This window comes from Sciurus vulgaris, assembly GCF_902686455.1.
Source record: "Sciurus vulgaris genome assembly, chromosome: X".
In the NCBI taxonomy this organism is placed as follows: Eukaryota; Metazoa; Chordata; class Mammalia; order Rodentia; family Sciuridae; genus Sciurus; species Sciurus vulgaris.
Window position 1 is genome coordinate 102,156,812 of NC_136471.1, and position 25,202 is coordinate 102,182,013.

The 25,202-nt window shown below is 35.2% G+C and overlaps 1 protein-coding gene across 3 annotated transcripts in view; it reads right to left on the bottom strand.

Annotated features, from left to right (window-relative positions):
- Positions 1-25,202, bottom strand: part of USP9X (ubiquitin specific peptidase 9 X-linked) — a 115,196-nt gene that overhangs the window by 57,429 nt on the left and 32,565 nt on the right. For 2 of the 3 annotated variants that reach the window (XM_079122800.1, XM_079122801.1), the window contains exons 3-14: positions 24,945-25,090; positions 23,272-23,351; positions 22,138-22,250; positions 20,039-20,257; positions 16,562-16,677; positions 16,108-16,359; positions 15,893-16,031; positions 13,572-13,724; positions 12,581-12,685; positions 9,093-9,299; positions 8,247-8,383; positions 6,114-6,262 (exon numbers count right to left, since the gene is read on the bottom strand). In XM_079122800.1, the coding sequence (XP_078978926.1) occupies positions 6,114-6,262; positions 8,247-8,383; positions 9,093-9,299; positions 12,581-12,685; positions 13,572-13,724; positions 15,893-16,031; positions 16,108-16,359; positions 16,562-16,677; positions 20,039-20,257; positions 22,138-22,250; positions 23,272-23,351; positions 24,945-25,090 (1,816 nt within the window). The remainder of the gene's footprint in view (positions 1-6,113; positions 6,263-8,246; positions 8,384-9,092; positions 9,300-12,580; positions 12,686-13,571; positions 13,725-15,892; positions 16,032-16,107; positions 16,360-16,561; positions 16,678-20,038; positions 20,258-22,137; positions 22,251-23,271; positions 23,352-24,944; positions 25,091-25,202) is intronic. The other variant, XM_079122802.1, reaches the window with a different exon arrangement.

Consider the following 25,202-nt stretch of genomic DNA (forward strand, 5'->3'; position numbering starts at 1 on the left):
ACCCAAAGTCACATAAATGTAAACCTGTTTCTTCTAACAGTGCTATACTGAGAGAGAGAGAGAGAGAGAGAGAGAGAGAGAGAGAGAGAGAGAGAGAGAGAGAGAGAGAGAACAAAACTAACTTTTAACAAGCCCATTCTCACAACATCCAACTTGGCCCCTTGGTGAGAACATCAGTTTACATGACCTAATCACCCTTTATTGGGCATCACCTCTCAACACATCGTTAAATTAGGGATTAAGTTTCCAACACATGGACTTTGGTGGACACATTCAAACCACAATAGTAAGTCTTTCACTCCATGAGTACAGGGTATGTCTTTGCACTTACTTCAATGTTTTATAGTTTCCTGCATACAAGTTTTATCCTTTCGTTTATTTCTAATTACTTTTTGATGCTACTGTAATTAAAACTGTTGATTCATTTTCAGGTTGTTCATTCCTAATGTGTATTAATTTTGTTCCCTATAATGCAGCTGAACTCACTTATTCATTGTAAACTTTTAAAATGGATTCCTTATGATTTCCTATGCTGTTATCAATGTATACAGTCTTAATTCTTCCGTTCCAAAGTTTTTTGTTTTGGGTACATAGTTACCCTACCTAAAATGTCAGAGTGTTAAATAGAAGCAGCTAGAGTATACAATCTTATCCTGCTCCTAATTTCTAGGGGGAAAGCAACCAGTCTTTCAGCATGAAGTAGTACATTACAGCATGTTTGTTCAGTTGCTTTGTATTCCTGGTTTATTGAGCATTTTTATAAAAGGCAGCCATAGAATTTTAGCAAATGCTTTTTCTCCATCTACTGAGATGATCATGCAGTACTGGTAGTTTCTACTGTCACTGGGTAGAGTGTTCTACAGATACCTTTTAATTAGTTTACAGTGTTCCTCTTCCTTTTTTTCTGAAGATTTTGAATCACTGATATTGCTTGCTTTTCACTTAATTTTTATGAATTGGTTCTGCTGAATGCAAAAGTCTTGATGGTTAGGTCCATACTTCTATACCAGCACTTGGAATATGCTGTCCTATTGCCTTCTGGCCTCTGATGTTTCAGACAAGTAGTCAGCTATTAACTGTTACTGGGTTTTCCTTTCAGGAGGAAAATATTTTCTTGAACCCAAGGCCTTGTGATACAAGGCAGGCACTCTACCAACTGAGCTATATTCCCCAGTCCCTTCTGTTTTTTTTATTTTGTATCATCTCTATTGATGTATTTTTGAGTTCACCGATTCATTCTTCTGCCAGTTTAAACCTACTGTTGAACACCAATAGTGAATTTTTCATTTTGGTTATATTTTTAAAGTGAACAATTTCCATGTGGCCTTTTTCCCTTTATTATTTAAAATAATTTCTTTGATAATTAGATATTGTCATCATTACTTTTATTTCTTTTGGTACTCGGGCTTAAACCCAGTGGTGCTTAACCACTGAACCACATCTACAGTGCGTCCTCCCTCGCTTTTTTAATATTTTATTTACAGACAGGGTCTCCCTCTCGCTAAGTTGCTGAGGCTGGCATTGAACTCACCATCCTCCTGAGCAGCTGGGATTACAGGCACCAGTCTCCATGCCTGGCTATTATTTTAAAATTCTGTAGATGTGATTTCCTTCAGTTTTCTGGGCATATTTGCATAGCTGCTTTTTAGTCTTTATGACATCTACCACCTGGGCCCCTTCCAAGGCAGTTTCTGCTGGGTCACATCCTCTTGTGTTTAGAAGACTCGTTTTTCACGGAGATGTACATGTTTTAGAAATATACTGCAGCAACCTAGACACTGACAGTCTCTTCTACATTTGATGTTGTTTGCTGGGTTATTTGTTTAGTGACTAGCCTGAGTTATTCTATTTCCAAACACAGTGCACAGCCATGGAGAGCTCTGCTCACAGGTTTTCCCCTTGTTTATATCTCTTAACCTGGCTATGGAGGGGTTGCTTCTGGGTCAATATACGCCCTTTATTGGTCAAACTTGTGCTTAAGACCCCTTGGTTGGATTATTACCCATGACCACTGGATATGTGAGACTCAGGCTGTTATTACAGTTCAAGGAGTCTCTTTTTTTTTTTTTTGGAGGGGGGTCCTACATTCAGTCAGAACTAGTAGCTAGAATTCTCCCTTTTCAATTGTTCCAGAGAAGATGAAGTTTTGAGCAGTTCTTCCAGACCGCTGGGGATACATCTCATTTTTAAGTTTGGCTTCCTAGGAATTCTTCTGGAGTCAGGGTATCTTATTATTCCCCACTGTTCTGTCTGGTCATGAGCACAATTTGAGTGCTCTGTGCCAGTGAGGCCTTCAACATTTGCTGATGAATCCAGGTGTAGCTTTGGGACTATTTTCAACTTGCCCCACATCCTGCTCTGATTGCTTTTGGGTGGCTGCAGCCTAGTGCACACAGTATTCCTGTCCCCCAGGGTGGATTGTGATCGCAGATATCTAGCCTTTCTCTTTATCTAAACTTCTGGTTGCTCTCCTGTTTTGCTTGTACAAGGGAACTACAATCATCCTCTTAACTGCTCAAGAAATCTCAACTTTGTTCATTAGACATGGCATGCTCTGGTGCCAATAGCCAACCCTTCAACTCTAACTGCTGAGTTTTTCATCCTCTCAGCTTCTCCCTTCCTCTGGGGTAGAACGCCTGTGCCACTGTACAGGATCAAGAGGTAGGAAAGCAACCAGCTTTTCCCAGAATGATATCCTTGCTTCACAAGCAGGTGCTGGTGTGGGGTGAAGAGGAAGCCACTGAATTTCAGATTTTCCCTCCTGACATGGAACTGTCAACCTAGGAATAAGCAGGGATGGGTCCTAGTTCTCTAAGCCTGTAGTTCCTGGAGTAAAGTTTCACCCTTTTGGTAGACAATGCACTGGATAAAAGAGCTTCAGTACTCCTGGCCAGATCTGCCAGGAATGGAGCTTCTGCCACACAGGACTCAAGAGGGTAAGTAAGAAGCATCAGTAGCCTGCAGCTCCCCAGGTGAAACTGGAGCCCTACGTGAGCAACTGTGGGGAAAAGTGAGCAAGTGTGATTCACAAAGGCTGGACTTGCTTTTTTCTTTTCTGAGAGTTAATAATTTCCTTGAATAGTATTTTCCCCATTTGCTGTATCTTCTTATGACTATTTCTAGACACTTTAAGTGATCTTTATGCTTTCCTCCAATTAATTGGCAGTTTTGTGAAGAAGGTCTGCCAAGCAGCTTATTCCACCATTCTAAAATTTAAAGGCCTCATGCTTTGGTTTATTTGCATCATGTTTTGCATTATTAGCTAATATTTTCCTTTATACCAATATATTCACATTTTATCAAATGGATTCAATTATTTTCATTATTTTGACTCAGTTTTAGTCAGTAAAAGTCAACTACTGTGTCCTTTTGACTTGTCAACATGACTCCCTGAGAACTTTCTTACTTTCTGGAGTAAGACATTGAAAGATCATCTTATATTATCCCTGCTCCAGACATAGAAAGAGCTATTTCTTCAGAGTTAGCTACTGTTCACAAAATGGGTAGTTAATAGCTCATTTTTTAAAATGAAAAAGAAGCCACAGACTTAGTACTTCATGGTTGATGGGTTAGGAATGACTCAACTCAGGCTACTGAAAAACTCTAGCCCAGTATCTGCATTCTAACAGAACAGTACTAATTAATGACACTCATGAAGAATCCCCCCTCCGTTCCCGTTTTGGTACCATGGATTGAACCCAGGGGCACTTAACCGCTAAGCCATAACCTCAGCCCTATTTATTTTTATTTTGAGACAGGGTCTCACCAAGTTGCTTAGAGCCTCACTAAGTTGCTGAGATGACAGGCATGTGCCACTATGTCCAGCACCTTTCCCCCTTCTTTTAGGTGGAAAATGTTCCTAAAAACCATGTGAGTTGGATATAAGAGATTGGGAACAGGTAAGAAGAAGTGACAGTTCTTAGAAAACAGAAGGCAAAAATGTGATCTATAGCAAAGACAAGTCACTGAATTCTATCTAGAAACAAAGAGGTAGAATTAAGTGACCATGCTGAGGAAATGTTCTTTCCCCAAGATGTTAATGGAGATGAAATACGGGCAGAATGAATACTTAATACTAGTGAAATGGTTATCTGAATTGAGAACATCAGTGACTGTGGTAGTCTGTTATCCTGCTGGATAATGTGTCTGTTTCATACCCAATGGGATTCATACCACACTTTTATCATGCAGAGGCAAAAACTGTAATTTTCCATAGAACTGCAGAGTCAGAAATCTTGGTAGATAAGGCTACCACAGAAATGACACTGTTATGAAAATTTTAATAGGATTTTACTAGTGTTAAAAATTATTCCCCCATATCAATATACTGAACATTATTGATTTGAAGAACAATGCTATAAACTAGAAGAAGAAATGGTATCAATTTGAGTTAGGAGAAACAGAAGGTATGAGATGTCCATGAATTCAAAGGAAAAGGTTAATAGCAAAAAAAAAAGAAAATCAAGTGCTTACTCTGTGCCATGCATTGCTTTAACATAAATAACTTGCTAAGGATATAGAGCTAATACATTTGGGTTGTGCGTCAAACTTAAAACAGTCTGACCATGCAAATTCACATTTCTTACTTTGTGGAAATACAAACAACAAAAGGAGGGGAAATTAAAGAATGCAAAATTCTTGTGATCCCAAAATTTAGACAAAAACTTACGTAGAATTTGACTGAAATTAAAATGCTAATGAGCATGAAGTGCACATGCACTTCCTGAGTACCCAACAGTAGCAGATTCCACAACTCTGGACAATAAAATCAATAAAAAGTATAATGCCAAGCACGAATAAAGCAAATCAATAATAGCACTGAAACACATTTATATGGCTCCAACTTTGAGGGAAGAGCTGCATTGCCAATTGTGAAGATTCTATACCACAAAGAAACGAGATCATAACCAAGAGTGAGTTATGTTAATGTGAGCATGAATGTATGGGCATTTGTGTACTGTGTATACTGCACACAAGCCTCGTTTCTCTATTTTGGTTGCCTCTGGTATGTCACATGGTTGCATGCCTATATTGCCTTCACTGTTCTAGCCTGCTGCTTAGAAGGAACATAGGACAGAAATGATAAAAGGTCACTGTTTGATGCCCATCACCTGCCTAATTCTTAGATTGCTTGTCCAGTTCTACCATCTGGAAATGATCCAGAGGAAAAAAAGGAACAACAGAGGCAACAAGGTCAGTTGCTTAATTCTTCTTTTATGTTTATCTTCATTTTAAGGGTTAAGCAAAAATTTGGTGATTTATAAGTACCACGGAATTTTACTCAACAATGTCCAGTATACTCTGCTCCTCAAAAAATAAGTACTGTGATTGTCATCATTTTTAATATCCACTATTGGCTTCTCTAGGTCCCAGTACAACATGTTAAATGATTGCTACGTTTAGTAAATATTATGTTCAAGTCTGTCTTCAACAATGATGATATAAAGTTCTCTTGTCTATGGCTCTAGGAACAAAATTAAGACTCTAAGGATATGGTGAAGGGCGGACATATATTAAAGGCGAAAAAGCATTGACACAGTTCCATATATGGCAAGCACTTTAAAATGATCTGTTGAAATCACACGGAACTTCATTCCACACGTTTAAACAATTTCATACTTTTAAAGCAAATGCAAACATCCAGGTTCTTATAGCTTCCTGTTTCTCCTCATGAATTTTGACTTCATAAAGTCTGAAGCACTTATGAAACAGACCTAGGATTATAAAAACTAATATGTGCAAAACCAGACAGACAAAACTAGTTTTCTTCAAAAGTTAAAGGTGGTGGCAACAAAGATTCAAAGGTTGAAAATGAGTCCAGTACATACCTACAAAGATAACAGTCAAGTGTAGTACAGAAAGGCAGTGTGTGCCAGGCGGGGTAGAAAAAGAGATCAAGAAAAATGGAGAAGGCAGGTACTGAGTCAACAGGCTCAAAATGCTGGACTGGAGTTTAAGATTTGAGAGTAAAAGTAGACCACATGCCCATAAAGGAAAACGATTCATAAAGCCTTGTAACATTTAAAATCAATCACTTGCCCGAAATGTAACTAATGTAAAAAAAAAAAAAACAGATCACTGTTATTTCCCATAATTTATCTTATAATACATACCTCTAGCATATAGTCTCATGCTTTCCATGTAAGTTGCAAGATTTTCAGCTACCAAAGTAACTAGGGCATGATTGTGCTGAAGTTGATTGATTAAATCATGGCGATAAAATACATGGGGACTTCGCTGAGTTTGACTGAAACGAGAAGAACTTCACAATATAATTAGGCAATTAAACTCTGTTGTGCTCAAGAGTTTACACATCTAAATTCTTAGCTAGTAATTAAAAACCTTTTAAACTATACTTTTGTTCATTTACTTCCTTTAATAGAAGTACTAAGCAATTTAAAAGAAAGTAAAGCTTCAAAAAATAAATAATCAAAAATTATTCTCATTTTAACCGAAAAACAGTATTATCTACCTTCACCTGACAGGGAGTCTAGTTCAATGACTGATTTCTATTCCTGTAATAGTACCAAAGCACATTTGTCTGGTACATGATTATTTCAGAATTATAAAACAAACATTCCTTCCAAGACTATCATTTCAAGTGCTAGTGAAGAAGTGAAGAATTTAATCAAGAAAAAATGTTTTCATAAAAATTTTATTTATTGGTCATTCAACGTATATACTAGGATACTCGATTTGTGGCCAAGACTCTTTCTGGTGACAAACTTGTTGGCAAACTTGGCCACACTCAACCAGTCAACTTTCACAATCATTATTATTTGTCTCATGGAGATGAGGCTACTACTGGTCCTTGGAAAAGTATGTGAACTACTATGTCTATCTGCAACAAAATGCCATTTGAGAAAGGCCAAGTGATATATGTGGTGGGCCAAACATTCAAAATACATCCTTCAAATAAAGTGGTACTATTCGTAAGATAAATGTCTGAATTCTTCCCACTGCTTATCCTTCTAGCTTTTCTAATTTCCTATTTTTTCTTCCAGACATGGAGGAAAAAATGAGATAAAGCTCAATTGTTAGCATCTAAACATAAGTATGACCTTTTCTAGTTCTATCATGGGCATAACTACAGTAACCCAGAGCCATAACAGATCTTGCCAATCATTTAAACTCCCCCTCCCCCCAATGCAGTATTGGGGATGAATGAAACCCAGGGGGCATTTTACCCCTCTATCCATTGAGCTACATCCAAGTTCTCTTCATTTTGAGATGGTCTGGCTAAGTTGCCAAGGCCAGCCTCAAACTTGTGATCTTCTTCCCTCAGTCTTCTGAATTGATGAGATTATAGGTGTGCATCATCATTTATTTTACTTTATTATTATTATTATTTTTGGTAGTACCAGGGATGCAATTCAGGGTGCTTTACTACTGAGTCACGTGCCTAATGCTTTTTACTTTTGAGACAGGTTTCACCAAATTTTTTAGGGCTTGTTAGTTACTAAGGCTGGCCTCAAACTTGTAATCCTCCTGCCTGAGCCTCCCCGTGGCTGGGGTTACAGTCGTGCACCACCAAGCCCAGTTCCATCATTTCATCTTAATCATAAAAAAAATGATCCTTTAGAGAATTTTTATAGGCTTAAATGACTGGTTTGACACAAGGTTCACACTCCATTGTGAATATTCTTTCCACTATACTCAGTTCTTTCTGTCCATGTTATTTTTCTTTTAATGTTATCAGTTCCAATTCTATTACCAGAAATATAAAGACAAATCATTTCAATGCTACTTAAAAAAAAAAAAAACTTCACTAAAATAAAAGTTTTAAATTGTATTTTGTTATCTTTCATTATTTAAATGTCCATGCAGTTTAATGTTTGAAAGTGACTTTAAAAATTGAATAGAAAAGAAAAAGGTCTCACATTGAAAACCATTCTATAGTATTATGTGATTCAAATGATGAAGGCATGAAGATAAAATCAAATGAAGAATGAAATGCGGATACCATATCACATGCCATAAAACTGTCTGGCATTCTTGCTGGAAATAAAATACCTGAGTCAAGAACCTGAAGGCAATATCATCAGCTTGATTCTGACACTTATCAATTAATTGTGCCTTACTTTCTCATCAATAAAACAAAGGAGGTGGATATGACAAACTAACCCTCCTCTTAAGTCTGTCACCACACTTTTAAAATATGCTTTTATCATCTGTTATGCTATTTCTTTCCAACAAAAATACATACATGAAAATATATTAAAATTGTCTAGGTTTAAAAGTCTTACCTCAAATTTTGAGGTGCTTCACCAAACAAACTACAAATTTCTCTAATTTGTTTCAGTGCGGGAATAACCCATTTGTCATTTGTGCGAAGTTCTTCTATAAAGCGATCTATCCACTGGATCTTTTGTGTGTCACGGTCCTTAAACAAACAATTTCAATGTTTTATATAGAACTTTAATTGGAAGAATTCTACCTTCACATTTAGAGAATTGTAAAAGTTTTCCTCCTCTGATTAGCATTACAATTATGCCATAACTGTAGTAGAGTTTAATGTTTTAAAAAAGTTTTATGTTTTAATTTCACATTTACTACCAAAACTCCAAAAAGTAAAGCACTATTATAAAAATTCAGTATAGTTTAAGTTCGTCAGAAGGTATTGCCTTTCATCCAGTGTTTTGAGATTCTGCTGTATCACAGAAATAAACATTAACATATAATACCCTAAATGAAAATGTTTTACTATCAAGGAAATCGTATCAATTTTCTCTTAGCTCTCCTATGAGCAAAGAAAACCAAAATTTCTTACTTTTAAAATCCCTAAACAGCATTAGTGTCTTATGATCTATTTGAAACTGGTACTTCTTCATTACACATTTGATAATACTACCACTAAACAGCCTGTTGTTTGTACTATCTTTCTCCCAAGGAGACTCAGATGATTCACAAAACCTTGATGTAGAGATCTAAGTTAAAAAAAAAAAAAAAAAAAGGCACACTAATATGAACAAAGTCAATTCCTAAAGATAATTTTAAAAATGTCAGAATAACCTGGAACTATCTTGCAACTAAGCTATCCTAATGGTGAAGAAGGTGGTCACAAACAAATAAGCAAAGCAGCACACCCTTACCTGGGAGCAACTATAATCCAGTATTTTTATGTGGGCACTGAGGGCCAGGTCCATGATATCTACAGGCACATCATCACTGTGGGCCAGATTCCACAGAAGGTTCAACACTTTGTGTGCCATCACACCATCTTTATCATCTTCTGCAAGACGACGAATCAGCTCAAGCAGCTTTTCACGTTGCTTTTTACTAGCATTTGTCCAACTGGCCTAAAAAAAAAATTTCAGTGACATGAAAACAACCCCTATTTTGGTTAGTGCTTCTTAAATGCAGTTACCAGGTTAACTGTATTTAATTCATCAGGAAAAAAACATAGATGAGTACAGAATTATCTAAGTGACATCTGAAAGACAACAATAGTATTCATAGAGCAGAGTCAAATTCCAAGAAAACAGAAAAATCTCCTTTTACAATTAAACATCTTACCCTGAGCCTCCCAACTCATTTTGAACAGACACTTCTTTGTTGTGGGGGCTATCCTATGCATTTTAGGTAATTAGCAGTACCTTGGGCCTTTACCAAGTAGCAATCCCCACCCTCCCTTGATAACCAGACTGTGTTTCCAGACTGTGTGTGGGCGGGTGGTTAATAATCTGCTACTGAGAGTTACTCTTAAATTTGACCCTCTACTATGACTTTATAGACGACAGCAAAGACAACTTCATATACCAAGATTTTCATAATGAATCAAAAAAGCTGATTAAAGAACACTGTGCCTTATGTGTTTGAAAACAAGGGTCTGTGACAAAGTCTTAAATTATTTACAAAGAAAAATACACTAGGATCCTGAGATACCTGTGAGATTTTACACGGTTTGATGATATAAAGAAATTTTTATTTCTTTTGATGATAATGGCATTTTAAGTATTCATGTACTCATCTTTTAGAAATGTGGACTAAGATAATTAAATAAGAAAAGGAAAAATTAAGGACATTTGTTCATCCAAACAAACCATAAGGTGATTGAAAATGACAACCATAAAATGGGAGAAATTTTAACTACTGAACTGGTAAGGACTAGCATGCAGAATATGCCAACAACTTCTATACATCATTCTATACATCAGTAAGAAAAATACAACACCACAGGAAAAAAAGTAGACAAAAGACTTAACAGGCATTCACCAAAAAAAAAAAATAAAGAAGAGCTCAAAAACATATATGAAAACATGAAGACACAAACACTAATACCACAGGGTAACTTTTCAGATTATCAAAAACAAGTTTTGCCAAGGATATGAAATCCCTGATGAAACTGTAAACTGATATGACTAGAAAACAGACTTGGAACTTAAACATTTAAAAAACCACTCTGGGCCAAGGACCTATGTAAAAGTCTAACCAAGAAAGTTTGGATCATTTGGTTGCAATTTATAAAAACAACAAAATGATCCAGACTTCATGCTTCCTTTAATCATCTTTACTAGAAACTTTCAAGACATATTCCAGGTTCAATCAACATCTTAAAAAGAAAAAAGGAAAAGACAATGTGCTTGCTGCCAAATGACAAATGCTCAAAGAGCATTTAAGCCAAGGGAAAAACCATGATTGTTATATTTAGACCATTACTGTATTTAGACCATCCTGAGTAAGAGGAGCATCCAAGGGATATAATAATAACCAATCCGCTTCTTTACTCCATCACGGCCATCACTGGTCGTGTGCCACCATTTTGGAAGTCATCACAAGATTAAATACAAATGGCAATTAACTGTAAAGTACCCGTGACTGCCAGTTCTGGTATTCCCTCAGGAGTCTAAATTAGCAGTAGAGTACCCATGATAACCAGTTCTAGTTTTTTCTCAGCAATCTTTGATGTACTTCAATGGACGGGGGAAATATGTGATGTTTTACTTCTACATGTATGAAATACATTTTAAAAGGTATTAAAAACTGCATGAAAAATTCACTCAATACTTTATTTCTTCAAAGTGAATTTTTGGATGAGGCTTTAAATTACAACTTTAACATCCTTATGACTCATGTAAGAAATGTGCTTAAATACATACTGTCAGGTTCCATATCTAGTGATTCTGATTTAATATGCCTGGGTTGGAAGCCTTGAATATTGCATGTATTTGTGTATGTGTGTGTGTGTTTGTGTGCTTAAATCCACACTGTGAAATACTTGTCCTGAAAGGTACAAACATGTACCATCATTACAGCATATAACGTAAATATCTGTGTAACTATTACCCAGGTTGAAAGTAACAAGTGGTTAAGGAGCCCCACCACCCACGCTCTCACAACTCGCTGGTGCTATTTCTCAAGTTTATGTTAAAATAATCAAGGTTTATGATTTATTGTGCCTTTATTCCTTTCTTCAACCTTCTGCTAAGATTAGACTCATCTATGTGGTTTAATTGCTCTAAATTGCTCATTCTCATTGTTATGAAGTATTCTATCATATGGTCATTCCACAATTTAGGGATTCTTTTATCAGTTCTACGATCAGTTTTGAGCTATCATAAATAATTCTGCTACAAGTGTTCCTGAACATGTATCCTAGTGCACATGAGTTTCTCAAGTATATATTCAAAAATGAGACTCATGTATCATGAGACTGCTACACTTTATCAGAAATACCAAACTATTTTCTAAAGTGGTTTTAGCAATTATTTTCCCAATAGCATTCCGTTTACTTCCAATAAGAAACCTTAGCAATCTAATGATCTAATGCTAGTTCTTTACAGACAACTATATTGTGAACACTACCAGAATACACTTTTAAATACCTTTATTTTATTATCTATTTAAATGAGGTGCTGAGGATTGAACCCAGGGCCTCACATAGTTATGCCAGTACTCTACCACTATCCCCAGTCCCGGTCTTGTATTCTTAATCCACAAATTCACTAAGCACTTGGGATTTTACAAACCAAATCCAACTTATGAGAAACTGTTACACAACACAACCTTAAGATGCTCAAGATGGCACTGATACAAATATGACTGCAGGGGTCTTGGACTACCTTAAGAATTTTATCTCCATTTAGTCACATTCTGCTTGGGCATCTGTCCCCAGTACCATGGTATTTGTATTCCCTTACTTTTCACTGCAATCAACCTTCCTGAAGCCCTATAATTTGCTTCAACCCATAACCAGAATACACACCATCAGCCAAGGATGACCCAAACTGATAACCGGAGTTTAAAAAAAAAAAAAAATGAGATTGCCTATTTATAAGTTAGGACTACCAGTGCAAAACATTAAGTCCTCACTGGAAAAGAAAACAGTAGCAAAGTCCTTCACACCAGAGAGATTTCTATTAAAGTATTTTTGGTTAAGAACAACATGCATAGGGGCTGGGGATATAGCTCAGTTGATAGAGTGCTTGCCTAGCATAGACATAGGCCCTGGGTTCAATCCCCAGCACCACCAAACAAACAAACAAACAAACAAACAAAAAAATACAGGTTTAATGAATTAATTCTATTAATGAATTAATTCTATTTAAAATAAAATGGTCATAACTATGTTAACAATTACCTTAAAACAATCAAAAAGATGATCAAGTTGCTCAGGAGAAAAATCCCATGCTAATTTTGCCAGTAGATCATGTACATTCTTTACAATGGCTTCATGCTTCCCTGCCTAATAAGAAACAGAAACAAAACCACAAGTATATTAAAATGTGAATAACAGAAAAATAATATATATTTACTGCTGATAATTATTAAGTTATTCCATCTCCTTCATTTAATTGTGTAATGTAAAATTCCTAACATAAATGCTTTAGGTCTAAAACCTGGCAATTCAATTTCTGAATGCACATGGTTAATGTGTACTTTGGCAATTCATGTGAATCTGTATTACAGTTTATTCAATTTAACATACCAACTTTAATATCATAAATAGGAAAAACTAAAGCACATTAATACTATTCCAAAACTGGAACCTTAAATATTAAAAAGCAAAACTAGTCTCTTGATTTCTATAAACTAAAAAAACCAAGCTTTTTCATCTAACAATCAATAATGCTTCCAAAGTGACCCATGAATAGAAATCTGTCATTATAAAAATAACTGAAGGAATTTTGTATTTTCCAGCTCTGAAACTTTCCAAAAAGGTTTCTAATTCTCCTAATAAGTTTTAAGTCCCTAGGAATAATCACTGCAGGTCTTAGTAAATAATTGAATAATGTAACTATCCTGATTTTGGAAGTTTTTTCCCTCTAAATCCAGGAGGAAATCAGTTACAGGTATCTCATGCTCTTCCAGATACTCATTACTTTACTGTTTGCCTCTTATTTAATACCAACTACAAACTGCCAAGCTTTACCAAATATAAATTGATAGAATATTTTAAGTTTTAAATATTAATGGCTTTTAAAAGTTTCCTGGCAAAACTTCCGTAACGATCATTTAAACATACTAAAAGTCACACAACACGAGCCTGTGTCCCATTTTGTTACTACTGCTTGAGTTTCTAAGCAGCTTTCTTTTAGAAACTATATAACCACCACCTTAAATTTCCTTACCTGTGCTGCCCAAATATTATCAAGATCTTGCAAGGTCAGAGCTTTTTCTTTGATGACGAAACGAAGAATCTTCTCCAGTTTCTCTACATACTGTGGTTGATGAAGACTATCTCGCAAAACTATGGATAAAATATTGTTCTGCTGTATCCATTCCTAAATAAATTTAAAAATGCATTTCAAAAGCAGACACTAAAATGCAGAAGTTTTTTTTTAAAGTAATATATTGTTCACACTGTATTCAACAATGTAAAGAGGAATTCTGACACATCCATAAAATATAATACATTATAATTTGTTAATGCTTAATTTTGTACATATAAAAATGCTCCCATAAATTAGAAATACTGAAATCATTAAAAAGATCCTTCATTCCACGCCAGGGGTGTAGCTTAGTGGTAGAAGCATGTGCAAGGCCCCAGCATGGGGGTGGGGGGATAGATTCTACACTCCACCACTTACTCAGAAAAATTTTTTTCTTTTTCTACAGTACAAGGGATTGAACCCAGGGCCTCATGCATGCTAAGCAAGCACTCTACCCAGTTACTTCTGTAGTCAGAAAAAGATTACGCAAGTGCAACGACAGTGGTTTATGTAGGGAGGGCACAGGACCACTTTTAGTATCTTTGGATCTTTCACACCAATTTTGCCTCAGCATTGTTTTGATCTTGGGTGAAAAGGTACTTTTTATTTTTTACTTTATAAACTGATTACCATGTGCCAGACAGTACAGTTTTTTATTGAGTAGGTCTTTCATATTGTAAACAGACTTAGTGAGGGGATACATTATCCTATTACAGAAAAGTAAAGGGGTTGGCAGGTGCTGGAACTAGAATCTGAGTCAAGTCTACACGATTACACTATGCTAGGTTGCTTGATTGGCATTCATCTAACATCTACAGCAAGAAGTGCCAGGTCATGATTTAAACTAAAAAAATAAATAAATAAATAAATAAAAAGGTAGTAATCTACAGTGTATGGTTTTACAATATTCAGTTGATCGAAAATAAAAAGTAGTCAGGCCCAAAGTGTGCTATAGAACTATACTCCTCACCTGTTAAAAGGCTGTTAAAACAATTTTTAACTCGTTACAGACATTTTCCTAAAATACAATGAAAATTTGACTAGGTTAAATTGCCACAAAAGTTTTTATACATTTAATGCTATTTTCTGTATTCTCCAAGACAGGTATCGAAAGCATTTTGAGTAGCTCTGTTCTCAATTTTCCCAAGGCTGAGAGGCATATCACATGCACAAAACCAGCCATCTATCAATCAACTGACCTCTCAACACTGAGCCAATGTGTAAGCATATTCCACATCCTTTTGAGAGGAGAGGAGGTTTGCATCCTCCGAAGTGTCTTTTCTTGCAGAGCGAGCGCCCTACGGGATGCTCTATATCGTCTGCTCCACATCCTTTTGTGTGAGTGTGTTGGGGATTGAACTCAGGGCCTCACTGAGCTATATCCTCACCCCTTCCACATACCTTTTATCCCATTCTAATCACTGTTTTTCCTACTAAGCTGGAGACTTCTTCATGTCAAGGATAGTGTTCCCCTACAGATGTGTCCTCAGACCTGTCACACGGCATGCACTCAGAAAAACACGGGTTCTGTAAGTTAAATGGCAACTTACCCATTTTTAAAATTATCATATATAAAATATCTATGGTAAATAGTTTCCTAAATATTTAATGTCAAAATGAAAAATGATGTAAAAAGTGAAATACCCAAAAAAGATAAAATAATAATCCATGTTGATCTTTAACTCAAATTTGAAAAATGAACAATGGGCCAATTCATTCACTAGGTTCTATTATACCACTCCATCTACTCCCCAGATCACTTTTATCTACTGCATTTCCACCAACTCTTCTACTCCCCAACAAGCTGATGATTATTTCCCAATACCACATTCAACAGTACATTTATCAAATGTGCTAAGCTATTTGTATTACTACCAAATAATAAACTGTTATTAAAAAAAGTTTAAGGATTAACCAAGTTGTCAATCAAAACACCTCCCAATTTTAAGGTTTAATTTAAAAAGTTCATATCAACTTTATCTTAAGTGGATTCTTATATTTATAAAAAAAAATCATGCTGGCTGCGGTGGCAAACACCTTTAAATTAACCCAGCTATCTAGGAGGTTGATACAGGAGAACAACAAATCAAGGTCAGCCTGAGTATCTTATTGAGACCCTGACTCAAAATCATTTTTAAAAGGGCTATGGATATAGTGCAGTGGTTGAGTGCTTGCTTACCACTTGTGAGGCCCGTATTCAATCCCAGCACTGCACACACAAAAAGAACCAGAAGACTTACTGCCATTCGTTCAGCTGTGAGCCACTCTTCCTCCTCAGGATTACCATGCCGATGGGTATAGTATGATACACTAGATATCACCTTGTTGACTTCATTCAGTGCATTCATCTTTCCATTGAAAGAAGAAATTTGCAATAATCTGTAAGAGAAATTCAGTGTTATGTACAATTCTCAAAATTCATATACATCATTAATTCAAGAGATAAGTAACTTACCTAAGTATCATTTTTAACCTAAATATTTCTAAGTTTTTTACAGTTTCTTCTTGTCCTGGAACCCTTGAAGCTAAATTCTTCAAAGACTTAATAATCATTGAAAGGGCATCATTTTTGGCTTCGTTCTTTGCTTCTTTTTTCAGTTCTTCATCAGTTAAGTTTTCTAAAAACTGTGGAACCATTTCTATTATTGGAAGAAAGTACTTTTTCACTGTATGAAGAGTAAGAAACTCATAGCATTGTCCAAATGGTCTGAAATAAGAAAGATATGAGACTCCTATAATAATTCCTTATAATCAATTAAGACTAAATTCTCAGACTATGTAGATCACATTTTTAAAAAGCCCAAGCAACTTGTTTAAGAAAAACCCACGTTTGAACTCAATTTTTTATCAAGTAATAAAAATAGCAATTTCTATATTACACTGAACATGCATCTTAAAATATAACTTACTTAATAAGGGCTGCAATTATTTGAACATTTAATGCTGATCCATTAATAAAACGATCATGCAATATCTGGAACCCATTTAAAGTGCCAAATTTGTTGAGAAGATCCACTAGCCAACCCTGCAATACAATTAATGAAAAAAGTTAACTTCCTGTTTTTAGAGGGAAAAAGACTACTATCTTGATTGATACACACTAGAAATATTAAATTCAATGAAACAAAGTTATATCAAATCATCTTGAAAAGACCTGAGAATACTTCATTTTGTTCAGTCAACCCACTTGAGAGACATAAGCACAGAAGTAGTAAGCAAAGATTAGGTCACTGGGACACAGCTGTTTATTCCTACCAACACAACTGGCAAATAGGTATTAGAAGCCATGCTTCTATTTCAGCAATCTCACCATAAGAGAATGAGTATCTTCTAAATTATCTGAAAATACTCAGCATTGAAATAATTGATGCATAAAGATTTCAACATTTAATAAATCAAGAAAAAGTTACTTAGTAACCTAGTTTAATGAATTCTGAATTCAATTCTTATTATAGTTGTAGATATTAAAAAACTGCTATAATTATTTCAAAGCCTCAAAGTGAACCATCCAATAAAAAATAATCCCTGGAGAACTGGGGACATGGCATGGTGGTAGTGTACTTGACTAGCATGCGCAAGGCCCTGAATTCCATCTGTGGGACCCCAAAAAATAAACACCCAACTACTGATACCAATATCCCTGGGATTAATGATACCTGCAATTCCTAACTAGAACATGCTGGTTGGTACTTTTCCTAAGTTTTAAAAATGCATCCAGTCTTCCTCGTCTTAGAAGCAGCCCCACACAACAGAACCGTCTGTCTTTCAATTTCTTCTCTAAGGAAGAGTAGGTTAACTCAAAGTTCTATGTGGCAGGGGCAGACAACAGTTGTACAACTGAAACCATGTTTGCATGTAAAAACTTTAATGAATTAAAAATGTAAAGTACCTAAGACCATCTTTTACATCTTGCCATCTTCAAAAAGGCCACATTTTAGAAGCCACTGAGGGAAAAGCATGGGGGGAAAAAGGCAATCTCTGTATGGAGACTTAAGGGAAAATAATTTCTAGCAATTAAAGAAAAAACTTCCGAAAAAGGGGGAAATGATAAATCACAGCTTTAATTATTCGTATTTGTTTTAAAGAGAAAACATGGCTAACAATTTTGATATTATTCTATGATAATCTAAATCAACTAAATTTTCTAATAAAGTCTACTAGCACATTTCCATCTAAGTTCATTATAGAATTTTCCTTTCTATTTGGTCTTAAAAGACTGATTCAAAACAAAACTCTTAGTACTTAATTCACTATATCTTTCTAGGATTCAGTAAATTTAAGAAAGTACATACTTTTTATGTAATATATTCTTATTTTTTCAGCAACAAGAATTATACTATTGGACCAATATGCTTAAATACTGTGTATAAGATAGCATATATGCTCACAGTAAAGACTAGCTTAAATCTAATCTTTCCATATTTCTTCAGCTGTAATGTATGTTTACATAATTAGGAGTACTGAAGAATGCTTCGAACTGAAGTGTACTTAAGACAGCTTTAGCAACTGCAAACAAGAGCTCTCCTTATCTCGTTCCAAGATCTCAAGACTGGCAGGGACAGATCAGTCACCCTAAATAAAAATTCACATAGCCTAGAATTTGTTAGGTTCTTAAATGTAGTTGTGCCTATACTACTGCTTCAGCCTATCAAGTTTTTTTTTTTTTTTTTTTTTTTTGGGGGGGTGGTGCTGGGGATTGAACCCAGGGCCTTGTGCTTGTGGAGGCAAGCACTCTACCAACTGCGCTATATTCCTAGCCCTTACTATTTTTTTTTTTTTAAACATTTACTTATTTTGTCACTATTGGTTCAGCATCCCTAATCCCAAAATCCAAAATCTAAAACTTTTTGAGCAATCATGCACTTCAGATTTTCAAACTGGGGATCCAAAGTTCAAAAAGAAAAAACCCCACACATAAACCTGAAATATTTCCAGTCCTCAGTATTTCAGATAAAGGATACTCAACCTATCCCACCCGGGGGGTTTTACATTTCCTTCAGGTTATTCTTTATATCGTGGTACCTCTATCTAACTAGGGACATGGCTGAAAATTTTGCCTAATATATCTTTCAGTTTTCAAAACACTGTTAAGATGTATTTAGAAATGTGGAAGACATGAAATTTGTCTGATTTCAGTAGGAAATAACTGAATAGGTAACCCCATAGAATATGGCTATATTAAAAAAAAAAAAAAAAAAAAAAAAAAAAGGACTAATATAGTTTTAAGACTTTGAAAGGCTAAGTACCCTGAAAGCTATTGTATTTTATAAGAACTAGACTTCAAAGTTACAAAAGTATCTTCAAAATCTAAAAACTTTGTATTAGCCATGTTAAATCAAGTTGTTCCTTGAGTCTTTTAAGTTGCAGATTATTGACCCATTGAGTAAAAAAATTAAGTGGAATAAAAAAAGAAATACAGGGATAGAAAAAAATTTATTTTGAAGACTGCAATTATTTTGATATAATCTGATCTATTCACCAAAAATAAGCCATCTAGTGGCAACAATATGAACTGAGAAATATCAGAAAACATCTCAAGCTCAATATATTTTTGATGATTTCAGCTTCTAACAAAATAAACCAAGTATGGTACGCATGCCTTCAAATTTCTGTGGTTGAACAGAAAAAATAAAATTTTCATTAGATCCACAATATTACAAACATCTCCCTAAATTCTAAAATATTAATTTAAAAACATAGTTTAAGGATATTTTAAAAATTTACAGTAAAAAAAAAAAAAAACCCACATTTGTAAAAAGTATATAGTCTGCCCTGCTATGGGACATGTATTTTTCTGTACATAAATGTAAATATTTTTGTGTGTGTATGTGTGTGTATATAAAAGCATTTATAGAACAAACAATTTTGGAGTCAGAAGTCAAAATCTTAGAATGTTTAAAATGATAAAAGCCTTACAGAGCAATACCTGAGGTTTTCAATGCAAGAAGTAAACATCCTACTCCATTCTTATTACAAAGGAAAAATACAGTCTGTTTCATAGTAACCCAAATTATGATTACTTCCATAGATGCTGAGTAGAAAACAATGGGGACTAACTATACCCAGAAAGTTTTAAAAGATGGCCGTAAGCACTGAACTAGCATGCTATGGCTACGTAAAAAGGCTCCCGATTTCATATATTTTCATTTAAAGTCTCAAAGCAAATTTGACAGACTTTATTTCAATACAGAAAAACTTACCAGGAGTACAAACAAAGAGCACAGCTCTAGTACAAAACAAAGAATCCAAAACACAGAATAATGCAGAATCCCTCTAAGAGTAATGTGAAATTACTCTTCACCACATTAAGAGGTTCAGATTACAAGTTCTGTGGTAGAGCAAAACAACTGTAATATTTTAATTTTGGAAATAACAAACCAACACACTTTTGGTGATCGAGGGTCTGGAGAACGAGCAAAGAGTTCATCTTCAGGCAACTGAACACTTGAGGAAACTGATTCACATGGACGTGTACCATTGTAGATATGGAATTTGCAATGAGGATTTAAGGCCATGGCAAGAAGTTCTAGAAGTGGAAACCAGTCTTGGGACAACTTTGCCACACATAGCTCCACCAGGCGATGAGTATTGTTAATAATACATCTCTGTTGTATGAAGGAAAGATTATTGAAAATATGCAAACACTGCACTTTTAAACAAATATAATCTTACTCTCCATTTTCTATACTGATTGAATTATATTGGGTTTTGCTTGTATTAGGACCAAACTATCAAAAGACAACATTTATTTACATAGTATCTACTTTCAAAAGCCATTTTCTATGGCTTAAAAAATGAAATCAGTGACATAGGTTATCAATTTCTGCTCTATGTCCACAGACAAGAGGCAAATTATCATTCTTTCCTCTTTAGAATTTGTATACCACCACCGGCCATTCTTATTCTATTTTTTTCCCCCCTTGATAGTGGGCAATGAATCCAGGGGTGCTCTACCACTGTGCTATAGCCCTTCTTATTTTTTATTGAAACAAGGTTTCACCAAGTTCCTAAGGCCACAATGAAGAATCAATGACGTGCTATTCTTACTTTGTTTTGTTTTCAGAGAGCTGGGAATTGGACCTAGGGCCTCTCACACACTAGGGAAGGACTATACCACTGAGCTACATCCCAGCCCTTTTTATTTTGAGACAGGGTCTTATGTTGCTCATGTTGTCCTCAAATTTGCCATTCTGCCACCTCAGCTTCCCAAGTAGCTGGGCTTATGGGAGTGTACCACTATGCCTGGCTCAGAGGCAGCCATTCTAAAAATCTACATAATATGTCCATTACCCAAGATGAAGGTAGATTTGTTATCCTCAATGATACCATTTCTAGTTAAATCAGAAGATGTTGGAAACTTTATGCCATGGTCATAGTGGGGAAATTGTTCACAGATGACAAAAATATCTGCTTTATAACCTATGACCATTACCATAGTCAAACAAGGAACAGACTTGGAGTAATTACAGTATTTCATCAGTTTTATGATATAGTTTTAATTTTTTGAGATTTTTAGAATCTGTATTTTATAATCATTGATTAATGAGGCATTTGAGGATGATTTGTTTGCCTCTGCTAGATACTAAGGAACAACACCAACCTGAAACCACTTTAAATTCTCTACTTAAACTTTATTTTTTTATATGACAACTGTAATTTGAATTCAGATGATGCTGAAGATGTGGTTCAATGGCAGAGCACTTGCCTAGATCCCGAGTTCAATCCCCAGCACTGCCAAAAAATAAAGTCTGTTAAATTCAGGCTACAAAACTTAAATACTGGCATATGGTTTAATTCTTTAGGAGTTCTTTTTTTCCTCCCTCCACCAGGTGGCAAGATTGAAACAAACATGCTTCTTTGTCATCCCTTTCTGTATTGAGTTCATCTCATTTACCTCTACACTGACCTTTTTGATGTCCTCGACATGTGTTACATTCCCCTTCTTGGGTATTTTTCTTCCTTGATGGTACATAAAATAGTGATGTATCTTATAATTGTACCAACACATTTTCTTCTTGGTGATACTGGGGATGAAACCCAGGGATGCTTTACCACTGAGCTACATCCCCAAACCCTTTTACTGTTTTACTTTGACATAGGGTCTCAGCAAGGCCCTAAGCAACTTGTGATCCTCCTGCCTCAACCTTCCGAGCTGCTGGAATCAAAAGTGTGTACCACTGCACCTGGCTGACAACATTGTATTTTTAATGAAATGTGGTAGCTTAGGGTCACAAGACACTTGAGAACCCCATGTTTTCTAACACTAAACCTCATGCTCATTCTAAATGACCATGCTGCCTTCAATAGACAATTAAAAAAAAAAAATTCTAAGTTTCATTTTTCCACTCTTCAATTAATAGGCCAATATATAACCAAATACACAACACACACACACACACACACACACACACACACACACACCCCTCTCCTTCCTTCCCAAAGGGATCACTAGGCAAAATTATCTAAGTCAAATACAACAACTCACATGTATTTCAAACTTCCATCCACTCACTGCTTCATCTGTAAGGATTTTAGTGAATGATATTGTTAGTCCATCTCGAAAAAATCGTTGACAGGCTTCACTTTTAACATCAAGGCCTAAAAAACGGGGGGGGGGGGGGGGGGGAGAAAATTATAATGTAAACAATGTTTCTCTGGTTGTTTTACAATATCCAGTGATATAAGGTAACAATTGGATCAAATAACTGTGAGCCAAAATAAATCTTTTCTCTTTATAATCTGATTATCTCCAGAATTTGTTATAGGAACAGAAAAACTGACTAATACACATGGCTATCCGATTTCAGAAAATGAAGTGTTACTCTATTTTATTTTAATCTCCAATGGCTAAAAAATTAACTGTCTAGTATAGTAACAGTCCCACACTATGAGAATTAAACTGCACCTAAAAGTAAACTAAACCAATTGAAAAAAAATGAAAAATCCCAACATTAAGCTTTACTTCTAAACAACTGAATAAAAACAAAATCCCTTTTTACTAACTTCTAATGTATTTTTCAACATTGAACCTTATCTTTCAATTGTTTCTTTTATTAGAGAGGGGGAAAAAAAATCACACCTATTCTATTAAAATAAAAAACACATGTAAGCAAGATTATTCTAAAAAAAACTATTAATAAAATGGCAATCTTTAATTAAATGATCATAGAAGATTATACTAGGTACAAAGACCAACACATTGTTTCATTCACTGGCATTTTAGTAAAGCAGTCAGAGGGCAATTTACATAATGCAAATCCTGAGACTGGAAATGGCTCAGGACAAACACATACACAGCTATACCTGAAGTCCATGTCTTCACCTACAGAATACTTAACAGTAAAAATGTTCTTTTGTGTATACTATTTCGTTTTTTCACCTTTGAATGACAATCCCTTTATGAATCTAAGTAACAGATCTGTTCCTTAGAAATATAAATATACATAAATTTTGTCTATTAGACAATTCGGAAATACTCTTGAAGGTTATCTAAAGATTATGAGCCTTGCTCATAAGCCACAGCGAGTCTTTATTAACAGGAAAACAAGGTCTTCAGGAATAAAGTGAAAAGTATATCTAGTAGTATCCATTATAAAAAGCATTTAATATTAAAACTTACCTTTCTTACTAAGATCAATAGCAGCTTCTAAAAGCACTTCTAATTCCCCTTTCGGCAGAACTGGAACCACCCATCGAGGCCTAAGAATTTTTATGAAATAAAAGATACTTATTGGTTGTGCACTAAAAAAGGGTACTAAAAATAAGTTACTAATTATAATTACTCTGCTATGAAAATAACATTAACTAAATAACATTAAAATATTAAAACAGCAAGGTGGGCAGAAAGTCTGCTTTGTTGGACTAAGCACCATCTGTTGTCTCTACAAACAGAATTTTGTTAAGGTACTGTAAAAACAAGACAGCGATGAGAGGGAAGGAAATCACATTACTCTGATTACATAAAGATAATATGAAGCTACTATAATAATCAAATATTGTTAAAGTTCATAGGTAAAGGAGTCTTCTGAGATTCAGAATAGAAGACACATTCTTCAAGTTTCTAAGAACAAAAAAATTAGGAGGCAAAGAACTGATTTAGGCCTCGATCCATCATAGTTCATTACGTTCTTCTGAAGGGCAAGTGAGTGGTGGGTCTACAGTCTCCTTATTTCCACAGAACCCTCCTTCTTTGGGTACAGATGTAGCCTATACCCAAGTGGTGCTCTCTCTGCTCTCCAGAAGAGCCAGCCTTCTTCAGAATCCCCATTTTATTAAATGTCTTTAATAAAAGACATTTCATTACCAAATAATCCACAAGAGAAATGTATATAGCCTATCATTGTTTTGTTTATATTTTAAAACATCCTCTGTATTTTTCAACCTTAAGGACCATTAATAGTAATTTTTGGTTGAATATATTAAAGGGGGAGATAAAATTTACCCACATGATATGGTTACATGTGTAACAATAAGTACTTATTATATGTTCAGGTATTTTTTTTAATGCAAAGGATTTTTATGTTCCCTGACATCATGCATTTAATAGTGATTTATTTTCAAAAAGTAAAAATACGGGGGAAAAAAGTAAAGTAAGTACCTAAAGGGTTTATATGTTTTTGTTACATTCCTTTTGCGGGGGGGGGATCATACCTTTCTGGCACTCATGTGTTGAACCCACAGTCCAGTAAAGACCAAACCCCATATGGAGTTCCTTAATTATCCTTTTTATATTCTTTTGTTGCCCTGCACAGAAGCTTAAAGCTTCACTTTTGAGGGTTCATAAAGGGCAGGCTCTGAGGAACTCAGTCTTCTCATGACCTGGGTTATCTCAGGGCCATAGCAAAGTTATTAAGTCATCCAGAAACCAACATGCTTCGTAAACCCTGAAAACCAAAGTGCACAGGTAGGGAGGGGGTTGTGGCTCAGTGGTAGAGTGCTTACCTACCATGTGTGAGGCACTGGGTCCAATTCTCAGTACCACATAAAAAAATGAAGATATTGTGTCCATCTATAGCTAAAAATATATTTTTTTTAAAGTACACAGGTAGTTCTTCAAAAATATACTAACTAGGGTTGTCATAGGTCTAAAAACTTTGACATTCTCATTCCCTTAATTAAATCCAATTAAAACCATGGGTTACAAGTACTTAGAAGATGTGAGGACTATGAAGGTGGCATACCTGTGACATTCCTCTTCACTCTTTTCTTATCCAGTACCACACACAATGCTGAGAAACTTGGCTGGCGAAATTTCTTATATGTTACAAACATTAAAAACCAAAAGTAACTCACCTGTTGATCATATCATCCAACTTTGCCAAGTCAGTATGTGGAAATGCAGGTTCCTCATCTTCAATCTGTGGTGGGGCATCACCTTGACCTTGTTCATCTGGGGGAGTTGCCGGGGAATTTTCATTGGAAGAATCAGGCGACGATGTCTTGATTAAAAATCAAATATTTCAGATTAAAGTTTCTATAATGTATTACAATATCCATTAATACAAACAACAGAGATTAGTATTATAAAAATTTTCATAAATATTTATTTTT